Below are 21,163 nucleotides of genomic sequence, written 5' to 3' on the forward strand. Positions count from 1 at the left end.
AGAGAGAGAGAGAGAGAGAGAGAGAGAGAGAGAGATGCAGAGAAAAGCAACGGATCGCAATAAAGCCGAAAACTAAATCGCGTTAGAATCCGATGAAAAGCGCGACGAGTACTTGTCGTCCTTTTCAACGACTTTACACTGCATTTTCCGAAGAATACGAAGGAAGACCTTTTCTTTTTTCGTTGGATGATCGAACAAACGTGTCGCTAATCGTATCGTATATGTGTACTATTTACCTCTGTGTATGTATGTGTGTGGGCCTGTATGGTTGTACATTCGTCTGTGTGTGTACATTCGATAATACTTTAACCTTCTATAAACCAATTTTTTTCTCTCGAAATAAAGATTTTCACATAAAACTTACGGTATAACGTTTATTTAACTACAACTATTAACTAACAATTCATTTGCTAAACGATTAAATGAAATAATATTAAAAAAAAAAAAAAAAATGAAATAGGACGAAAAAGTATAAGTTTATAAATCAATTCTTTTTCTGTTTAAAAAAAGATTTTCGTACAAAACTTACGGTATTTATTAATTATTAATTAACAATTCATTTTCTAAGCGATTAAATGAAATAAGATTTGAAATATGATGTGTACGATTTCGAAGTTATATGGCATTATAGAAGATTAATAAATTTATCATATGTGTGTGCATGCTAGTATATCTAATCGGATATTTAGTTTGCAGTTTACATACCTCTCCTCTTAACCCTTTGTACTTCTATTCCCGTCCATCCCGAACTAACACAGAAGTAACAAACCATGTTACACGTAATATGCGAAGCAAAGTTATTATGGCTATGATGTAGGTTAGTTTACTGAGACTCCAATGTGTGCAACCATCTACCTTACTCGTTGTCTTACTTTTATAACTTCAGACAAAGCTCTCTAACTTGGCTTAACCCGTAATTTTCATGTTTACAGATCAAAAATATTGAACACCTAGATCAACTTTGTTTAAAACAATAACATATCTGACGCATTTCATATTTGATCTTTAGAAATGCTGGTAGAATAATATTTATTTATACTGGATCCTTCTCTTTAAATAGGATTTTGTAAAGGTATATTACGTTATATTATGTAAGTGTTCATAATCGTGTAAATTTTTATAAAGAAAATTCGTATCTGACGCATTTCATATTTCATTTTTAGAAAGAAGGAAGAAGTTTTATTCTTCATATCTTATAAATACGATCTTGTAGATATTTTGTTTATATTATTTTACGTAGATATTCGCGATGATAAATCTTCGTAAAAATCAATCGCGAAATAAAATAATTACTTAGATAAGATAAGATAAGAACATTTTTGATGCATAATCTCAAAGAAGCACAGGTGTTGCTAAAGAGAAGGTTTTCATCTCATTATTTTCTTCCGTCTTTTCTTATTTTCGTGTGGGAGAAGTGACCGTAGGATTAGAGAGAGGAAAAAGTTATTACAAGAGCCTGGCACTTGCAACGTAAGACGTATATTTTTCGTTTACTTTCTTCTTCCTTAGATATACATCCAGACACACATACAGAGACGGCCTATCTCATCCTTATTCCCCTTTCGTTTCTTCCTACGAAGACTTACTTCGTAACTTCTTACGAGTGAGAGAGAAGTATAGTTGAAGCGGAGGAATAATAAAAGGGGTAACAACGTCTTATACTCTTTTTTTTCTTTCTTTTTCTCTCTTTTTCTCGTTAAGATTCATGTCCCTCGTATCGCGGTCATCTTCTCGACGCTCGGAATATGGAATTGTACCGAGCAACTATTTAACTTGCCAAGTGAGGCTTCGTTTAAATTCACGAACGTTCGTGTTTCGTTACAAACCTTGGATCATTCGAAGAAGTAATGATTCTTTTTCTTTTCTGTTCTTCTTCTTCTTCTTTTTTTTTTTTCTTTTAATTTTTCAACGATTTTGCACTTCGCAAGACAAATTAATCCCAATTAATGTCAATTGGAATTCATAAGTACTGATTAAGTTGGAATGAATTATATTGAAAATAATGTTTTTTTAGTTTATCGAATTAATTACAAATCTATTTCATATTAATTTTTTGTTTGTTTTGGTATAATTTAATAAAATGTAAAGTTCAACGTTTCTCAAAGCTGCACGTTTTCTCGGATCCTTTTTTTTTTCTTTTGCAAATATTATGCTTCTATTGTGAAGAAAAACCTGACTTACCTCTACGAAATTCTTTTTTTTTCTGAGTATTCTTTGTAATTTCGTTGAGTTTTCCCTACGAATTTGTATGGACGAACGTTTCAAATACAGAAATTCTCTTTAGATGCGCTACCGGGAAAATGTTTTAAACCGAAAGACAATTTCTGCATGCTCACTGAAAAGCTTTCTAAGAAATTATGTAGGTTGGCAATTTAAATGTTTTGTGAAATCTATTGCGACATGAACAATAGTACGTTTATTTGTAAAATTACAAATATTTTCTGCGATTTTGCTTCTTTCTAAAGTATTGTTTATATTTCTTTATATGTTTATTATTTGTTTGTCCTCTTTTAAAGTCATTCTATGATTTAAGAGAAATTGTGAATTGAAAAATTAACGTAGAAACACACACTAAACAAATCATTTTCATCGATTTTATAAAATTTTCTATGAAAATTTTATTTGAATGGAATTTTTTTTTTAATTCTATAAATTATGTAACTTATCTGGAATATTAAGATCGATAAATTGAAAAACTTTTCCTTCGAACACGTAAAACGTGTTATCAAGAATTTTAACTTTCATTTAAAAAATTCGTTTCCTTATCTCTCTTTACTCGGTTATGTCTATCATGTTTTCCATCATAAACATATTTACTAAGTGCATCCGTCGTAGAAATGCACAGAAATTAATCCTATGATTTAACGCGATGACTCCACATATTTATATTTTTTGTTAAACGCGCTTGCCCTCAAAAGAGTCGGTCGTATTTCCTGAATGACTTAGGAAAATAACACGTCTACAGAGTTTCTATGAAGATCTCCCTCCTCCTCCCCCCCTCTCTCTCTATTACAATATTTTGCATTGCTCTATATCAAACTAAGAAGATAACTTGATACATGTATGTCTTTTAACAATAAGTCGTGATAAATGTAAAATTAAAACAATGTAATAAAAAATCATGATGTAAAATATTTAATTGAAGTATTTTAATCAAAGCTTTAATGCCATTATAGTTATTACCTCGTGAAGATTTGATCATGAAATTTCAATTTAAATTAAAATTGTTTTGTTTTGTTTGGAAAAAAAAGAATTTTTTGAGATGCAAAATTATGTAAAAAGTTTGATTTAAATACATGAAAATAAAGAAATTAAGATTTAAAAATGGAATGGAGGCTGCAATAAATGTTTCATTTTTATAGGTGCTGTACTGCGACGCCTGCAGAGAATCTTGTCATCCAAAACGTGGTCCCCTGGCGACTCACAATCTTGGACCACCGCGAGGCAGCTGGCAATCTAGCAGCGGCAAAGGTTCTCGTGCATCGGAAGGTACTCCAGTTTGCAACGATCATAACGGCGAGGCCGTTTCTCTCTATTGTGCACTCTGCAAAATCGCAATCTGTGGGCTTTGCCTTCGAGATCGACACGCTGCTCATCCACATGATGTTCTGCCGTTAGCAGCCGCATGCAAGGCACAAAAGGTGAGTTTATATGAATCCAATATCTACCATTTTCTTTCTTCTCAAGGAAATTATACTTTTTTTAAAAGTCTTCAATTTCTTTGAGTAATCGTTATAATTTGTAATTTATAGAAAATGAGTATTTTTTCATAAATCACTTTTCAAGTAGATACTTCGTCAGAAAAACGTAGTATATTTCTAATGAATGTTTTCTTATCGAAGAGCGAATAGTTTTCTTTGTAAAATCAATTAGAAATACTTATTAAATGAAATATTACTACGGCATATATTTACTACGGTTTATTCACAAACGTTTTGCGATAACATAATATAATTTGTTTTTCAAGAATTTTCTTCCGTATATAATAGGTTTTATATTAAAATTTTCAATTCTATTTCTTTTTTTTTTTTTTTTTGAAGAATTTTCTATTTATGTAAAACGAGATGTTCTATTTATTTAAAGAGCTTTTCCCATATAGAATTTTAATTATATCTGTGTGGAAAAAAATTTTTATTACTATATAAAGTTTTGTAACGAATGCAATTTGAAAATAAGCATATGTTCGTACGGCTACTTTCGAGATAATTTATCTGCATCGTCGAACAAGCAACATTCGAAGATAATCGATGACGCGCCGCCACAATGGACCGAGCCAATAATCCAGGCTCATACAGAGATATACATACATATCACGGTATATTCGCTACCACGCAACGTGCATCGTATGAAATATTTTTCTACGAGCGTGTAGCGTTGCTCCTGCCATTGAATTTTACGCATCATATAACGTAACGACCCATTGACGAACACAAGGTTCGCTCGTTTTTGAGAGATTACGACCACATTTTTAAAATACCGACATGTTAAATAACCCTCCCGGAAATAGTTCGAAGGGGATCATTTCCGATTAGAAAATGGTTCCTTATTATCAAAGGACGAATTAATCGAATGAATCTTTGTCTTCACTATCCTTTAATTAATTATTATATACAGCCAAAAATATTTGATTAATGAAATATTATTAAATATATTTATTACAGTTTATAATCGAATAAACTGTTATAATGTAACATATTTCTTTAGAAAAGAAAAAATTTCTTCCATACGAAATCTTTTACGTGCTTCATTTCTTCACAATTATATCAATAACTAATTAAATAACCTAACTCGTTTAATCATCAATTTTCCTTTTTTATTTTCATAACGAATCATGCGATATAAAAGAAAAAATTTGGTCTTAAGTCAACACACATTTCGAATGATAAATTTCACAATTCGGTATTTCTTTTTTTTGTCAGAAATAAAGTAGACTTTTGTAGTATGCGAGTAAAAGAGACGCATTTCGATCGGTCTTATCAAACAACTATGTTCTGTAATCTCCCAAGGATTTTCATACAAATACGTCTATATATCGAGCGTATATCGAACAAAGAGGCAAGTAGGCTAAGACTACGAGGACGGATTGTCAAGGCGGTCAGTTGTTCGGCAATCAATTTATCAAATTACTGGAGCCAGGCGGTTTTGACGGTGCAGCGGCAATTTATCAGATTAGCCGAGGAAGTGATTCCCATAGGGCGATGGGATCGTGGCCCCATATGTCAGGAAGCGACCAGGTGTTGGCGTCGACTGAAAGCCGCTTCGACATTTTCGAAGCGTATATGTGCGTATTTACACTCACACATCTAGGTAAGATAGGTGATATTGTTACCAGCTGTCGATCGAACTATCCCGAGTATTGTTACTTTGACTAGAATATCGTCCGTTCATTAACGTAGATTAGAAACGTAGATTAGATTGATTTTGGCCATTTGTTATACAAACGATTCTTATTTTTTTTCATGTATTTTGTCCGAGGAAATATAAATATAAATTATGTCGGAAGATATTAATATTACACAGAACACAAATTTAACGATACGTATTAGAACAATTACGAGGAAATTCATATTATAATTCGTATTTTTATTAATTATCTTTATTCATAAAGGAAAGGAGATTTCAATAAATTAGTTATACCTAGAAAAATAATATTAATATCTTTATGAAGATATAATTATCCATAACAATAAAGTAAAAATTAAAATTATTTACAGATATTAGATACAGATACTATACTTCGTCGTACAAACATATACAATTTACATTTGAATAATTTTAATAAAAATTGAAACACAAAAAATTTCACGATAACTTTGTCATGAAGATAGATAGTCGTCGAAAATTTCTTAGATTCAACCTTTCAGGTTGATCGATTATATTGCATCGATTTTAGTTCAATACTAAACGATTATATCACGCTAGAAACTGTATCCTTACGAACTAGCTTCTTTGTCAACTCATAGGAAAGCACATACGTTTCGCGTAATCCTGGTACTATCACGTATTAATGTTGATGTATGAGAATATAGTGGCGCATATACACACACACACACACACATAGACACTTGTATGCTTTCGATAGTCCCGGTAATTACTTCGAGCCAAGGCTAATCACGAGAACGCCACGTTTTCGAGCAACGCTTGCGCGATAATTCCTATTTAAGCCTTCGAGCTGGGCCATATACGAAGGACGACGCACCTATCTAATATTCTATGCTTCTCTCACACTTTGAAGATGAATAAGGCTCGCGAATCTTCCTCTCTTCGTACAAGTTTCGTACATGCGCTGTGATTTACGACGATTTACGTCCTCCGGGACTTTATCAGGACGTTCGCCTTGAAGCCGACAGCGAGATCGATGTAAAACGCTCATTAAGATACCATCCGTCCTCGTTTAATTTACCTATATATTCCAAGCACGTTCAATCGTTGATCTTTTATGCGAGAACCCTTTCGAGAATATTGAAGTATTATCGTATATGATAATACGTTTTATCCAGTAAATATTTCTTTATTTCTTTATTTTATTTTTATAAGGATATTTGTTACTTGTTGGCTGATATCAGATTTTTTTTCGTAATTCTTAATAAAAAATATATATATCTTTTTTAATTTTTTAAAATAATAATTCGTATTCGTAAAATAATAATACCTATTATACGATTAATTCTTTTCATTACGTTTCCTACGTGTTCCTTTTACAATTCATTAATTTATCTATAACTTTCTGTTTTTTTTTATTCGTTCAAGTTTATCTTTGATTAAAATAAATTTTATTTTTTGACGTTCAGCATAGAAGATTACTCCAGTTATTAATAGGCTAATAATAATCTTTAATACAAATTTGTATATATAATTTGGTTATGAATTTGATTGATTAATGATTTAAATATTTTCTTCTTCACTTTTCCTTTCCATGATTTGCATCTTAAAAATTTTACACAAAACACAGAATAACTGACGCGAATGTTTTCTTGTTTACACATAAAACTCATGCTAGTACCTTTTCCTTGTTCACTTCAACGATTTTGATGGGAAGATGGATTAATAATCTCATACAAAGGATATGTATTTGTGACCCGCATAAAATATCACTTTCGTCCAACGTTAATCTGCGAACGAATCGCGTGAAAATTATACGTATATAAATTATATATGTAAAAGCACATTTATTCACACGCGCATGCATATACATAGTACGTATAACGTCGATGTTAAATGTACATATATACATGCATATCGTAATTCGACAGACGCATGAAAAATTTATTACTTTCGACGTACATATATACATACACACACACACATATATATACGTATGTGTATATATATATGTGCATATATATTTTTTGAAACGAACAAAGCCGAACGTAGCTAAGCGTTATCTTCAGGATTTTAGCGCTTTGCTCGAACACGTTGTTCCGTCGATTGTTATCGTCGTCGTTCGTGAATTTCTCTCTCGTATCGAATAATAAAACGAGAAACGAGATTACATTGAGCGCTGTTCGAAATGTTAGTGCCGATAACCGATAGCTTTGATTGCTTTTAAGAGAATGCAAGTGACATAACGCATGCGTGGGACGCGGAAGATTCTATTAATCGATTTGTCAGGCAAATATATGTATAGAACGTACATACATATGTGTATGTGTGTGTCTTTTTTTCAAGAATGTGTTAATTGATCGTAAATCGCTTAAGCTCACAATATAAAGGCCACGACTATGCTCAAGTACCGATATCTGCTGATGACGTATCTCTAATTTGGCGCTAATTAATTAGGGAGAAACGCGTGGGATGGCTTTTGTAAGTTAATCGAAGATGTCCGGTTTGTGAGTGGACATTTTATAGACAATCTTCTTCCTTTATTACGTTTCGTCCTATTGGAAATTTAATACGTTTGTTTTGATTGAATTCACTTTTGGTAAGTAGTTTAAATTAAATGATTATTCATTAGGTTTAATTTATTTCACTATCCAAATCGTTTCGTGGTCATTATAAAATCATTCAATATTCTATTTATATTATTAAACAAATTTATAAAATGTTAGATCGAATTAATATAATAAAAATATCATTAATTAAATAGAACATTAATTAGAAAATATTGTTAAAATATTTATAAGAATAAATAGTATATATTTAATAAATATGAATACATAAAGGAAAGATATATATTTAAAAAATATTTCTTTCACATTGTATAAATGTCAGTAATTATCTAATATTAATGTATATTATATATATATATATATATATATATATATATATATATTTGATATTTTTATTATATGATTTCGATCTAACGCTTTATGAATATGTATAATAATATACGTAGAATATCAACAAACACGTACGCGTACGTATACGCACACACACCCATATATATTCAATTTTTTTAATAAAGATCTTGGAATAAGCAAATATCACTTTGAACGAATTTACATCTACCATAAGATATCGATGTAGATGGAAGAATTTTGAGGCGATAAATTACATAGAGATATAGATAAAAAGTTCTCATGATAAAAGAAAGGAAAGAAAGAAAGGAAGGAAGGAAGGATAGAGGGAAAGCAAAAGGAAAGGAAAGGCGATATCAAGTAGAGGTTGAAAGTTCGTAGAGGGCAGGTCATATCCGAGTTCTCGTCTCTCTTGGTGGCTCTCGAAAGCGACGGCAAACGTCGCGACGTTCGCAATTTCCTGGCAGGGACGCCGACACTCCTGGCTTTGCCTTGAGGAGTGCCACGCCTTGAATCTACCGCGTCTATCACAAAGAAAAGGCGCGATACACACACCCACCCACACATACACACACACACATAAAAAGACACATACGCATACATATAGACACATATAAAGTACAACGGGTTGTGTAGTATGACGTGTATTATACGTAAATCGTACAACTCGACCTCGAGGCGTAAAGGTAAAAAGCCGAGACCCCCTGTGGGCTTCCCTTCTGGTATCCTCTCGTGACGTCGAGAATCATATGTGTATGTTTACATGTGTGTGTTTTGTATGTATATACTTGATCGTCGTGCTTGCCGTGACTCGGAATATCGCATGGCGCAAAGAAAGCTTCCTTTCAAGAGTGAGGGAGAAGAAAGGAACCAACGGCTTGTCCAGTATGAAAGAAGAGAGAGAGAGAGAGAGAGAGGGGAGAGAGAGAGAGAGTAATGTGAGAAGAAGGATAGAAGAGTCCTATACGGTATAGTGGGTGCATAAGGAGAGAACGAGATAGAGAGAGAGAAAGAGTTAAAAAGAGAAGAGACTAAACCGGCCAGGACTTGTGATTCTCCGATATCATGTATTATATATCATGTATATATACGTAGATATATACATACACAGGTGAATCAAACCATATACATATATGTGATATGTGAATGCGTATGTGTGCATAATATACACAAACATACTATGTCACAATGTACATACGTATACTACTATGAACTTAGGTAAAGATGTGTGAGTACTCGTTCTCGGGTCATTATGCCATGCATCGTCTTTCCTCTTTCACCCTTCGTCCTTATTTCCTTTCTCTCTCCCTCTCTCTCTCTCTCTCTCTCTCTCTCTCTCTCTCTCTCTCTCTCTCTCTCTCATTCTCATACACATACATACACGTACACATATATATTATACTCATCAAATTGTTCCTTTCTTTCCCTTTCTGTGGATCTTCTCTTCTCTCGCTAAGCATAGAACTTGAAATTTTACGCGAGAATAGGGTTCTGAGGACAGGAATAACACAAGAGAAAGAGAGAGAGAGAGAGAGAGAGAGAGAGAGAGAGAGAGAGAGAGAATGGGCGTACTTAAATTACGACGCGTACTTAAATACAGACACATGTAGGATACACTTCGTCGAACTTTGTGCACAGCAGCGGACGTTAAGGGTAACGAGACTCTCTGATGTACGATAACGATTTTCTTCCTTCTCTCCAGTCTCGAAGAATCTCCGAATATCATGTCCTGACGATATAGGATTAAGCTCGATCCGATTTGTTCCATTCTCGATAGGTAGAACTTTGAGAATCAACGTGCGATAATCTCAATTGTCTTATCATGGAATTCATGCTTAATGTTCGAAGCTGAATTTTGCTTAAGTAATATGATATTGAGAAAATTTGTTATTGAAAATTAGCATTAGAATATCTTTCGAAATCGTTTTACTTCAAATTGTTTTCTATTTTTCTGTCACGTACATAGTTACATTTTTATTGGTTTAATTAGTAGATACTTTTATAGGCATAGATTCGTTTTTATATATATCGTTTTAGTTATAATTTAGAAAACTTTTTTAATGACGAATTAATCGTAAATTTTATTGAAGCTTTTGAACGATTTGCCAAGAGATAATTTAAGAGATTTAATTTGATGTAGCAAATACATTATTGTCGCATTTCAACTTGGAATGACTTTTGGCTATACTATATACGGGTTTGTACGTAGACAATACGTTGTCTTTTATGATGCTTTTCACTCGTAACTCTTTATTCCAACTCTCTTCACGAAATGGCTACTTAGATGCAGTGCTTTATTCTTGCTAAGCCGTACATTAAATTCTCTCCATTTGACATTTAAAAGCTTAACTCACATTGCATGATTTACATCTTACTCTTTCGTATTTCACACTGAATTTCTTTCTTTCAAAGAATAGAATAATAAAATGTCTAAAAAAAATATTCCGTTGATGTGTTTTCGATAAATCTTCAACGGTTACGTTTGTTCGAAAGCCAGTTGTATCTTTGGTTTTATTACTACACGATTCTGTAATATGGAATGTAATTCGATGTATAATCCACAATAAGGAAAATAGAAAGGACGAATATTGGTAACATCTGCCACATAACACGAGGGAATCTTTCGTAGTTGTGTTGCTCAAAATTGCTTCGTATTTCTCTACTTTTCTTCTTTGTCACGTAGATATATTTTAGATTTAGTTTTATTTATTTTAGAAAACACGTACGTCGACTAGAATATAAAGTGATTATTTTCATTTTGTAATATCAAATAATTTTATCCTAAAACTAATGAATAAAAAGTAATTTCATCAAACATTAGTTATAGACGAATACAGTATTTTGAATTAGTATGAATTATATATTTCGCACATTTTACATATGTATTTAAAAATTTGTATACAAATCCTTATAGTACGTAGATATATAACTATCTATGTATAAAGTATTTTTTTTTCTCTCTCTCTCTCTCTCTTTCTCTCTTGAACAAAAAGATCTCTAGGCTGCGGTTTCCTTGCTTTACTAGTAAAATGTCGTTGACCTCGGTCGACACGATAAAGCTTCGTTGAACTCAAAGCGACGCTTCTTTTAGAAAAATGAACACCGCGTGGATCGGCTCGTTATGGGGAAATCGAAGAACGTAATATTCTCGAGGTTACTCTGTAACGGCCTTGAGGTTCGCCGTATCGAATACGTGGTTACGGCGTAAAAGGCAATTCGTGTTATGTCTCCTTACTAGTAGTGGTATTTATACATATATATGTATGTATTATGTATGTATTTAAGAATGCACGAGTGTAGGAAATACACGCCGAAAGTAAACCACGGAATTTTGTGGAGGCAGGTCAGTGATAATTTTTTTTAACTGTCTCGTAAGGAGACCTTGCAGATGTTTACTCGTACGGGTTTAAAAGAGACAGAAAAAAACGTGACGTTAATTTTCTTCTCGCTTCGTCTGTCGCCAATAAATTTTTTCTTTCTTCGTAGCTTAGCGATTTATCTCTATCAGCCTGTTTAGAACGTTTCTCGCTTCGTTGCGTCGGTTCAGAGTCGAAGGGCATGCTAGAAATAGGTATAGTCTCGTTTGTTTCTTGCGACAAATTTTATGAGTTCATTTTCTTAATATACTTACATTTTTTAATTGCTCGATGCTTTCCGATAAACGCGTTAAATACAGTGATTACGTTATAGCAAAAATTAAGTAAACCGTCGTGACACCGAGGTTAACAATTTATGACAAAAAACACGTGTTTTTAATTAAAATCTTAATTATTTTTATTAAAGTATTAAATTGCGAGGTGGAAGAAAATAAAACGAATGAATGAAAAAATTATTATTAAAAACATTTATAATATAATTATAAATATTTTTCGAACTAAATTGGTCTCGAAAATAGATTCTTTATCACGAGAATTCTCTTCGTTTCGAATTACGAAACTCGATCGTTTCATATTTGGTTGTGTAACGAACTAACCGCGACGAGATCTCGTGAATTATTATTCCGGTATTTAGAAAGTTCACTTTGGAAAATCACTAACGATCGGATATAGATTGACACGAGAATCCTTTGAATTCATTTATAGGATTAACTTTGCATCAACGTTGGTAAAATCGATATGTATACATGTATTGTACATATATAAGCCATGGTTGTACGAATCTATGAAACGAGAAACATCTATATCCGTGACATTTAATCGTTAACTTCGTCCGTCCGATTACTCCGATAAAAGAGTCAATAGAGAGAGTTAGCTGGTGTTGCATCGGATACGGAAGCTGATCGATCGTTCGTTTCGACGTCAGGATATCCTCGATCATTCACCTCTTTCCGATCTACAGTATCAATCAAAAGTTTATTTTGATGTTATTTTTATCTTTCTTTTCTTTTTCTTTTGTTCTTTTTTTTTAATATTAACACCATTTCTTTTCAATCTTACTATTTAAATTTAATAATTAATCATTAACTCATTGATTGTTGTAAAAAATTGATGTATTCATGTAATACTGTTCATAACTTTGCGTTTAAATAAAAGAATTTATGAAGAAATTTATTGTTATACTTTTTACATTAGAGACTTTAGTCTAATTAAAAATCTTGATCTAATAATATTAATCTTCTAAATTCCAAGAAAACAAAAATCTATATCTATCCAATAGTTTCTAAAATCTAGAAATATTTTCAAATCACATCTGCAAAATTGAGTATCGGTTATCAGTGACTTGTACAGATATTAATTATTTTATATTGTAGACTTTGCCGATATCATTTCGATCAAGAAACCAACAACTTTAACTCTTATAAAATCAATCGTGAAGTTAGTGAAGTTTAGAGAACATGTAATGCTTGTCATCACGTAAACGAATTTACTCGACCGATTTATTCTTTACCTTCTCTTTGTTTCTTTTTTTTTTCGTTTATGTTCTTGGAGAGAAGAGAAAGAGAGTCGTCGTTTATGATTTAGTTTAGCCTTTCTTGAGTGCACTCACGGAAAGTTTGGTTTACCGGCTATGCTTTTTCGTTATTCTTTTGCTTACGAAGGACAAGTAGAACTTCTTCAGGGAAAGAAGACTAAGAGAGAAAGAGAGAAAGGGAGAAGAGAGAGACAGAGAGAGAGAAAGAGAAGGAAAGGGAAAACACGTTAAGGCCGCTCCTTCTTGAAGAGCTGGCTTTCAGATTGATGAGGTTCTTCGACGAGTAGTGAGGAACCAACCATAGCCGCCCGATTAGATCTCCGAGCCTTTCTTTATCCCGATCTTCTTTGCTGACCGCAATGTTGTTCTTTTACGGAAGCCATACCTTCGTGGAAAATCGATCGATCTTAATGGTTTAATCGTTTATATTTTCTCTTACAATCGATAGATAGATAGATAGATAGATAGGTAGATCGAGATTGTAAGAAGAAAAAAAAAGAAAAGTTTTTATTTAGTTCATCGTTCGAATATCCTTATATTCTCATTATTAAATAAACAAGAAAATCGTTTTTATTGCCTCTTTGAAAAGAAGAAATAATGATTAGAAGAGGAAATAGACGATATTAGACGTACCAAATTAGGAAATAGAATTAACAGAGAAATTCCATTCCTAAGAGTAGTACATTATATGGAACGTTCGTCGTTGGTATTCGCTAGTATCTAACGATGGGGTTGTCGTAAGAAATTTTATATGGCATTCCTGAAATTATTGCTCATTTCCGAGTTCGTTGAACCGACAGATATTTGATATGAACTTCATGAATGTTCTTTTAACGTAAAATAAATTATCTTCGAAAGCGCGACACTGAAATTGTCGATTAAATGATAATTACCTTAAACGACGATCTCTTTTCTTTCTTTTCTTTTTATTTTCTTTTTTATTTTATTTTACGCAGACTAGTCTTTCGTGACGTCATAAAAAAAGAAGAGTTTATCGACCTCTTTTTCATTCTTTTTTTTACCCCACTCACTCTTCTGCACGTTGATATTCCCATTATCAACGTATACGCTTTCTCATCGTTCGCGCGTGAATTACTTTTCGCGGTTTTCGTAGAGGGCAGAGTGCACCCTGGTGAATGGAAAATAAACACCGGTTTATGAAGCATTAGTGGTCGTTCCTAAGCGGTAGGGTAATTTACCGAGTTTGATCGACCTCGGGAAACGATAATAGCCACTTTATTTTGAAACTCATAATTGTTATGATTTTTCGGTCGAATCACTTATAACACATGTTTTATATAAGTAAAGAATAGACTTGTAAATATGTATTTGAATGGTAGTATATATAAATAAAAGAATATATATGCATTGTGATTTTATATACACACACACACACATATATATATATTTATAACATAATTATTTCCGTGTCTAAAAAATAAATTATATAATATGAAGTTTATACGATAATTATAATAGCATAAAACTATATATTATACTAAAATGTAACTTATACTTAGTAATGAATTTTAAAAATAGAAAAACAAATAGATAGACAGAGGATTAATTGTTATTGTACAATGCCATACATACATACATATATATATATATATATATATATATATATATATATTTATATATATATATATATATTTATATCTACTATAATAAAATTATTAAATTTCACAATTTTCTCACAAAACATTGAATGTTTAATACGATGAATATAACATGAATGAAACGTTGTATAATATTACTTAATAATTTGTTATTGTAGACTCCTTTTGACGTATGCAACGAACAGAAATATATCATCGGTGACATTCGGGGTATTTAATCGCAAGTCCTCTCGCGTTATGAGACAAGAGCGATGGAAAGCTCATCTGAAATTCCGCTCGATCCTCTTACACGATTCTACGAGGACGACTTCGTTGGATCTCCTCGAACGAGCTTTTCCACTGTTTCGTCGTCGTTGTCATGACTCTCACGAGCCAAAGAGTTTAGGATCTAGTTCTGTCTGTCTGTTTATCTCTCTCTTTCTCTCTCTGTCTGCCTTTTCAACATTTGTTACAGCTTAACATTTCGTATAAATGACATTTACCAAATATGTGTATCTTCTTGAATTCGTTGAAATATAGACAAAAATAAATTGCGTTTAGGTAGTTTGGTTAACGTTAACAAAGTTGATTTTCAATCGAAAGGAAAGCAATGGCGTGTCTGATCAATCTTTTTTATGCTGTTCAAGAAATAAGAAAAAGAAAAGAGAGAAAGAGAGATAGAAATTGAAGGAACGATAGGAAAAGGAATTTGTAGCTACCATTTTTTAAATCGAATTTTTTTCTTCTTTCGTATGTCTCCTTAGTTTTCTTCGGTTATTTTCAAGAAAGAAAAGTCTCGTCGGGAAAGTAGATCGTTCCTGTCGTAATCTAATCTTTCTTTTCTCTCTCTCTCTCTCTCTCTCTTTCTCTCTCTCTCTTTCTTTGCAAAAATCTTACAGAATTCTCCAATCGTTTTCACTCTTTCTCGTTCAATTTACTTTTATGCGAGCGTCTGGAAAAAAAGTGTTGTAATTCTGAACCTTTGTGTACATTTATAGGTAGAATGTATATTTGTATCTGAAGATAGATTCATTACGCATCAAAGAGATGTCTATCTGATTATTTTAAGACTTGAATTGCGAAAGAATGAAATCTTGGTAATCTACGAAAAGATAGAGAGTTCAAAGTAGAATTTTCTTCGGGATTAAAAGTTCCTTTCAACGTTTAAAAAGATTTCATTTTATCTGGAAGGCTTCGCTTATTTGTATTTGTTTCTTTTTCTTTTCTTTTCTTTTTTTCATTTTTAGAATTATTTTTCATCCGGGTTTTATCTTTTATATTATGTAGTTTTTATAGTTATTATGTATGTATTATACATGTGACTGAAAGATCCGATCAACGTTCGACATATGTCAGATCCGAGCGGACAAGCTCGATTATTCGATCAATGTCCGTCTGGCGGCAGCTTTCCAGAGTCTGCCTCTTCAAATCGAATCATCTCGTTCGCGCCACACCGACCGATGGAGATTTCCGTGATCAACGGTGACGAACGGGCGGATGCCGCGTTTCGGAACTTTATAATCTAATCAGAGAATCCTCGCGAATTGCCTTCGAGGCGGCATCATGAAAGCTTCGACTTCATTGAGTGTCTTTGTCGTTAGATTTCTCTCAGCTTTCGAAAATCATAATCGTAAACTTTTAAGAATATCGAAAATCAATAGTTAATGGCAATAATTTTCTATTAATTTGTTTATGAAAGATAATATTCGAAAATTTGTTAATTTGTAAAATTTTTCCGTAACAAATTTTCGCCAACTCATAGATTTTTAAATAAAAATATTGTTTATGTTAGAACGATAATATTGATCGTCATTATTTCTTTTTTTATTCTTGCTTCATTTATCGTTTAACTTGCACGTATTATTCAGTTACGCGTTAGATATAATTGGGACTCGTAATTCGTCGTTAGAACAGTTTCTTTATCATCGAATTAGAAGATTAGAGGTATACCGGATAAGACATTTGAAAACATCATTCGTTGACATCATTCTGCAGCTACGTTTGCTATCCGAGAAATTTATTACAAAGGGCCGCCGCTTTCAGAGAATAAGGCAATCATTAGTCTGTCAGCGGCAACGAACTATGAACTCGCATGTACATACCAGTCTCTTTTAATAAAGTAAAACTTTAATGAGTATATTAAATTTCTGTAGAAATATACAGAGATGTATATATTTACTTTGGAAAATAAAGCGAATGAAATACAGAAAAAGAGACAAACAGAAGAGAAGTTAATATACAAAGTAGAAATATATTAAATTGTTAAAATACAAAATAAAAATATATTATATTTGCAATAAGGATAAGATGTAATATTTTACGTATATATTACATACATTCTTTTAAAAGTATAAGTTGATATAAACACTGTTTTATTTAATATGAATAATAAAATAGTTAGACTAGTTACATCTTTATTTCTTTGTTATTAAATAAGTTACCAATCGTTTATTTTAATAAAACCTATTAATAATAACATTTGAATAGATCATAAGAATTTATATAAAACAAGTATTAAATTGACATTAGGAACAATTTCAAATCTTCTTATATAAATGTATAATAATCGATAATTGTCGTTTTAGATCTTAGTCTTAGATTCTTGGATAGAAAAAGAGACTCGAGACTCGGTAAAGAAATAGCATTGACGATCGTCGTCAAAAATCGCGATGGACGCGAAGCGAAGAGATTCTTTTCTTTGCCAGAACCGTAGACTCTAGATTGCAACGATCGAATCGCTTTACCATTCAGCAAGTTCTCCCCAATCGTTGCGTATTGTTCTGCGTCTACGAGCTGGAAGAAAGGTTCTATAGACTGAGAAAGATAGAGAAAAAAAGAGAGAGAGGGAGAGAGAGAACGTACACGTGGCCTACTCACTCTCTCTTTTCTCTCTCTCTCTCTCTCTCTCTCTCTCTCTCTGTCTCTTTTACTATACACCCTTCATAGAATTGTGAGACGAAGGAAGAACATTAGTTGAGAATAGGGCGTGCATTCTCCCTGACAAGTGTCCTTATTACACGAATATCCCTTTTGGCATACTACTCGCTCCAATCCTTTTTCTTGGGTGCTCTTCGTTCCCACGCTGTATTTTAGAAAGAAAAAAAGGGACAGAGAGCGAGTGAGAGACAGACTCAGTGTGTGTGTGTATGTGTGTGTGATAAAGAATAAGAATAAGAAAGGAAGAATGATAAAGAAAAAGAATAAGAAAGAGAGATAAAGAAAGAAAAAAGCGAGCTTAGCATCGACCGTCCTTTTCTATCTTATAAGTCGTACTATATCTTTCTTTCTCTTTCCCAATGAACATTCTTTCCTTTATCATCCCTTCGTCCTTCGACTCGCACTTCCCTCTTATTTTTCTTCCTTCTTCGTCGACCTAGCTTTTCTTCTTTTTCTTCTTTTTCTTCGTCTTTCACGTCCTTGAATCTTGTTCCTACTTCTTCCTCCCTAGTCCACCTCAAACAAAATCTTCAAAACGAAAGATTCTCTCTCTCTCTTTCTTTCTCTTTCTCTCTCTCTCTCTCTCTCTCTCTGATTCTACCTTTCTCTCTTTTTTTTTCTTTATTTTCCTTTTTTTATCTCTCTCGCCTCTTTTTTAATACGTCTCCCCTTAATTTTTCATCGAGACTCAGCAGCAGCTTGTCAAACCGCCCTCACGATATTACTCTCTCGAGGACGAACACCGAGATAATTTTACGCTTTCGGTGTCCCGTTACCGACGGCCATATCGATGTTATCTTTTAATTTTCGAATTTAATTTCGTAGCTAGCGTGGATCCTTTCATGGGCGACTTCTTATCGGGGAGCTTAAAGATGAATCTTCGAAGGAGATGCGTCTTTGAAGGGTCTTCCCGTTTATGGTCTTCTCCGTCTTCTCCACTTGAATGTCTTTTCGTTCAATTTATGATGTATTTATATATGGCAAAAATTAATAATTAGAACGGCTAAAAGATAAATATGAATTTTAATTGATTCGTATGTTAATATGCAAATATTAATAAGATATTTCCTTAATCGTTGTATCAAGGAAGTATACACTTTTTAATGAATACATAGGTATTTCGTATTATTTGTTTCTAATCATTTCACCGTAAATACTTCGGATGTTTTCGATTCTCGAAATTACGAGTTTCAGGCATTACATGAGAAAATGTAATGCTAAAATTTGATTTGATTCTCTTGCCCTTCCAACGATATAGATCTCTCGCGTACTTCGAAGAGTAGGAATGCCAGAGGGATGCTAGCATCGCGTTTGCCAGTCGAACTCGGTGAGGCGTATCATTTCGTGAGAATACCTTGAATTTCTCGGCAAGACTGTTTAATTAATACCGCAGGTGTTCCTAACAAGCAGATTTACGCTCGCTCAAATATATCTAAGTATAGACATATTCCTAAAGTTACGAGCTACATGTGTGTGTGTGCGTCGAAAAGCTTTTGACGTTACAACATTGAAATAATTATGCGAATTAATCCGAACTACGTATTTAGCCACATCCCAATAAAATTTCTTCGAGCGTGTTCAAACGTTTAAGAATCTTCCGTTACGGTGCTACGATTTAAAAGACGATTTTATTTTCTTCGAATATATCGAATTTATGATATATTAAATCTTTACTCTTTGATCTTCGATGAGAGATTTCCAAAGGAAATATAGCGATTGAAAATTAATAATTATATTGAGCAGATTAATTCATTCATTATATATATGATGATGAGGACGTATTAATGAATAAATTGATGATACTTTAGGGATTTTAGTTTATGAAAATTACAGGAATATCAAAGCAAAATCCTTGCTTTATAATCAAACCGTTATACCATTTTCCTCGAAATTTATAGCCATGAAAAAGAGGTAAAGTCTGTGTCTACATATGTAACATAAGTTGGAGAAAATCGTTCGATTCTCAAGACCATCGCAAACCATAGTTTATCTCGAAATGGGTGGGAGACGTTCGGAAGCGGTCAAACAAGGCGCCAGGTCATCGTAGTTTTTCAGATTAGAGGAAGGAAAAGAGGGTAAAATTGTCGGCTGGGGAATCGATGCTTTCTACAGCATCGACCAAAGAGAAAAAGAGAGAGAAAGAGAAAGAAAGAAAGAGAGAAAGCAAGATCGATATTTGGAGAAATAAGAACAAAGAATAGCGTAACAACAACAAAAAGCAGCTTTCCCCTATGGACCATTATTTCTCGTTGATCCAACAAAGGGACTCGGCGGGATTTGCCTCGACGATATAGTCGATGCGTACGGAAATATCGAGGATAGAAGATAGAGAGAGAGGGAGAGAAGAGGATGAGGGATAAAGTGTAAGTAAAATGAAAAGATAGAAAAGAATAGAGAAGAAGATAAAAGAAGAGAAAATATTAGAAAGACAAGGAAAAACGTATATGCATAAATGACTTTTCAAGACATTGGAATAATAAAAGAAAAGACTTTTTATTAAAAAAAAAAAAAAAAAAAAAAAAAAATAAATAAAAAGATGAGAAAGGACGATGGAAGAACGTATATAAATAATTTCACGAGTTTTCTCACTTATTTCGATAATTTGAGAATCGTTAAAGATTCGAGTAGAAGAAGCTTTTTCGTTTTATCGATTGTCGATAGCAGTCGACGAGTGGTCCTTATCGAGTCCGCCGCGAATCGAACGCGATAATTGGTTCGTTGGACGTAGCCAATAAGGTCTTTCTCGCTTCGAAGGACTCTTCTAGAATCGAGACTTTAATGAGAGTTGACTCGTGCTCTTAACCCATAGGATGTTCTAATTGAAGGATACTCGCCTGAAGGTCCTGGCCTCACCGACATTATGTTACTCTCGTTCTCTCTCTCTCTCTCTCTCTCTCTCTCTCTCTCTCTCTGTTTCTCTTTCTCATTCTCACGTTCTCTGGCTTGCTTTCCTTCTCTCGTTAGTTCCGTTACGTTTCACTCGATATCCTGTTAAAGAGAACCGGAAGCTTAATATCGTTCCGGTAAATACCTCTCTTTGTTTCTCATTCGATTGAAACGTTTTGATCCTATCCAATACAATGTGAAAAAGCGATGTAGCTTTTTGTTTTCTTTCTTTCTTTCTTTCTTTTTTTTGTTAATCAACTTTTCTCATTTCTCTTTATTTGTAAAAATAACAAAAAACTAGATTTTAGTACAAGTTTTCTTTACAAAGGTTTTTGATATACGTAAGTACACGTACATTTGCGCGTATGGTAATAAGATACGTTTTAACGTTGATACGAAAGTCGGCACATTGATGTTTGGAAGTTCCTTGGTAATCCGCTTAATTCTATATGAATATGGATGACACGTGGCACGTGGTACATGCATCTGTACTCGTGCGAATGTTATACGCACGCAAAGTCGTTGAATTTATGCTCGATACCTCGCAGAGATGTTAAATTCGTGTTTGTAAATTTCATGTTGGTATACATAAAT

The 21,163-nt window shown here is 33.0% G+C and overlaps 1 protein-coding gene across 2 annotated transcripts in view; it reads left to right on the forward strand.

The window, feature by feature from the left end:
- The window catches only part of LOC127063943 (E3 ubiquitin-protein ligase TRIM9), a 95,928-nt gene that overhangs the window by 3,722 nt on the left and 71,043 nt on the right, over nucleotides 1-21,163 (forward strand). For both annotated transcript variants that reach the window (XM_050994304.1, XM_050994314.1), the window contains exon 2: nucleotides 3,363-3,641. In XM_050994304.1, coding sequence (XP_050850261.1) covers nucleotides 3,363-3,641 — 279 coding nt within the window. The remainder of the gene's footprint in view (nucleotides 1-3,362; nucleotides 3,642-21,163) is intronic.

Source organism: Vespula vulgaris, chromosome 1 (assembly GCF_905475345.1).
Source record: "Vespula vulgaris chromosome 1, iyVesVulg1.1, whole genome shotgun sequence".
Classification (NCBI taxonomy): domain Eukaryota; kingdom Metazoa; phylum Arthropoda; class Insecta; order Hymenoptera; family Vespidae; genus Vespula; species Vespula vulgaris.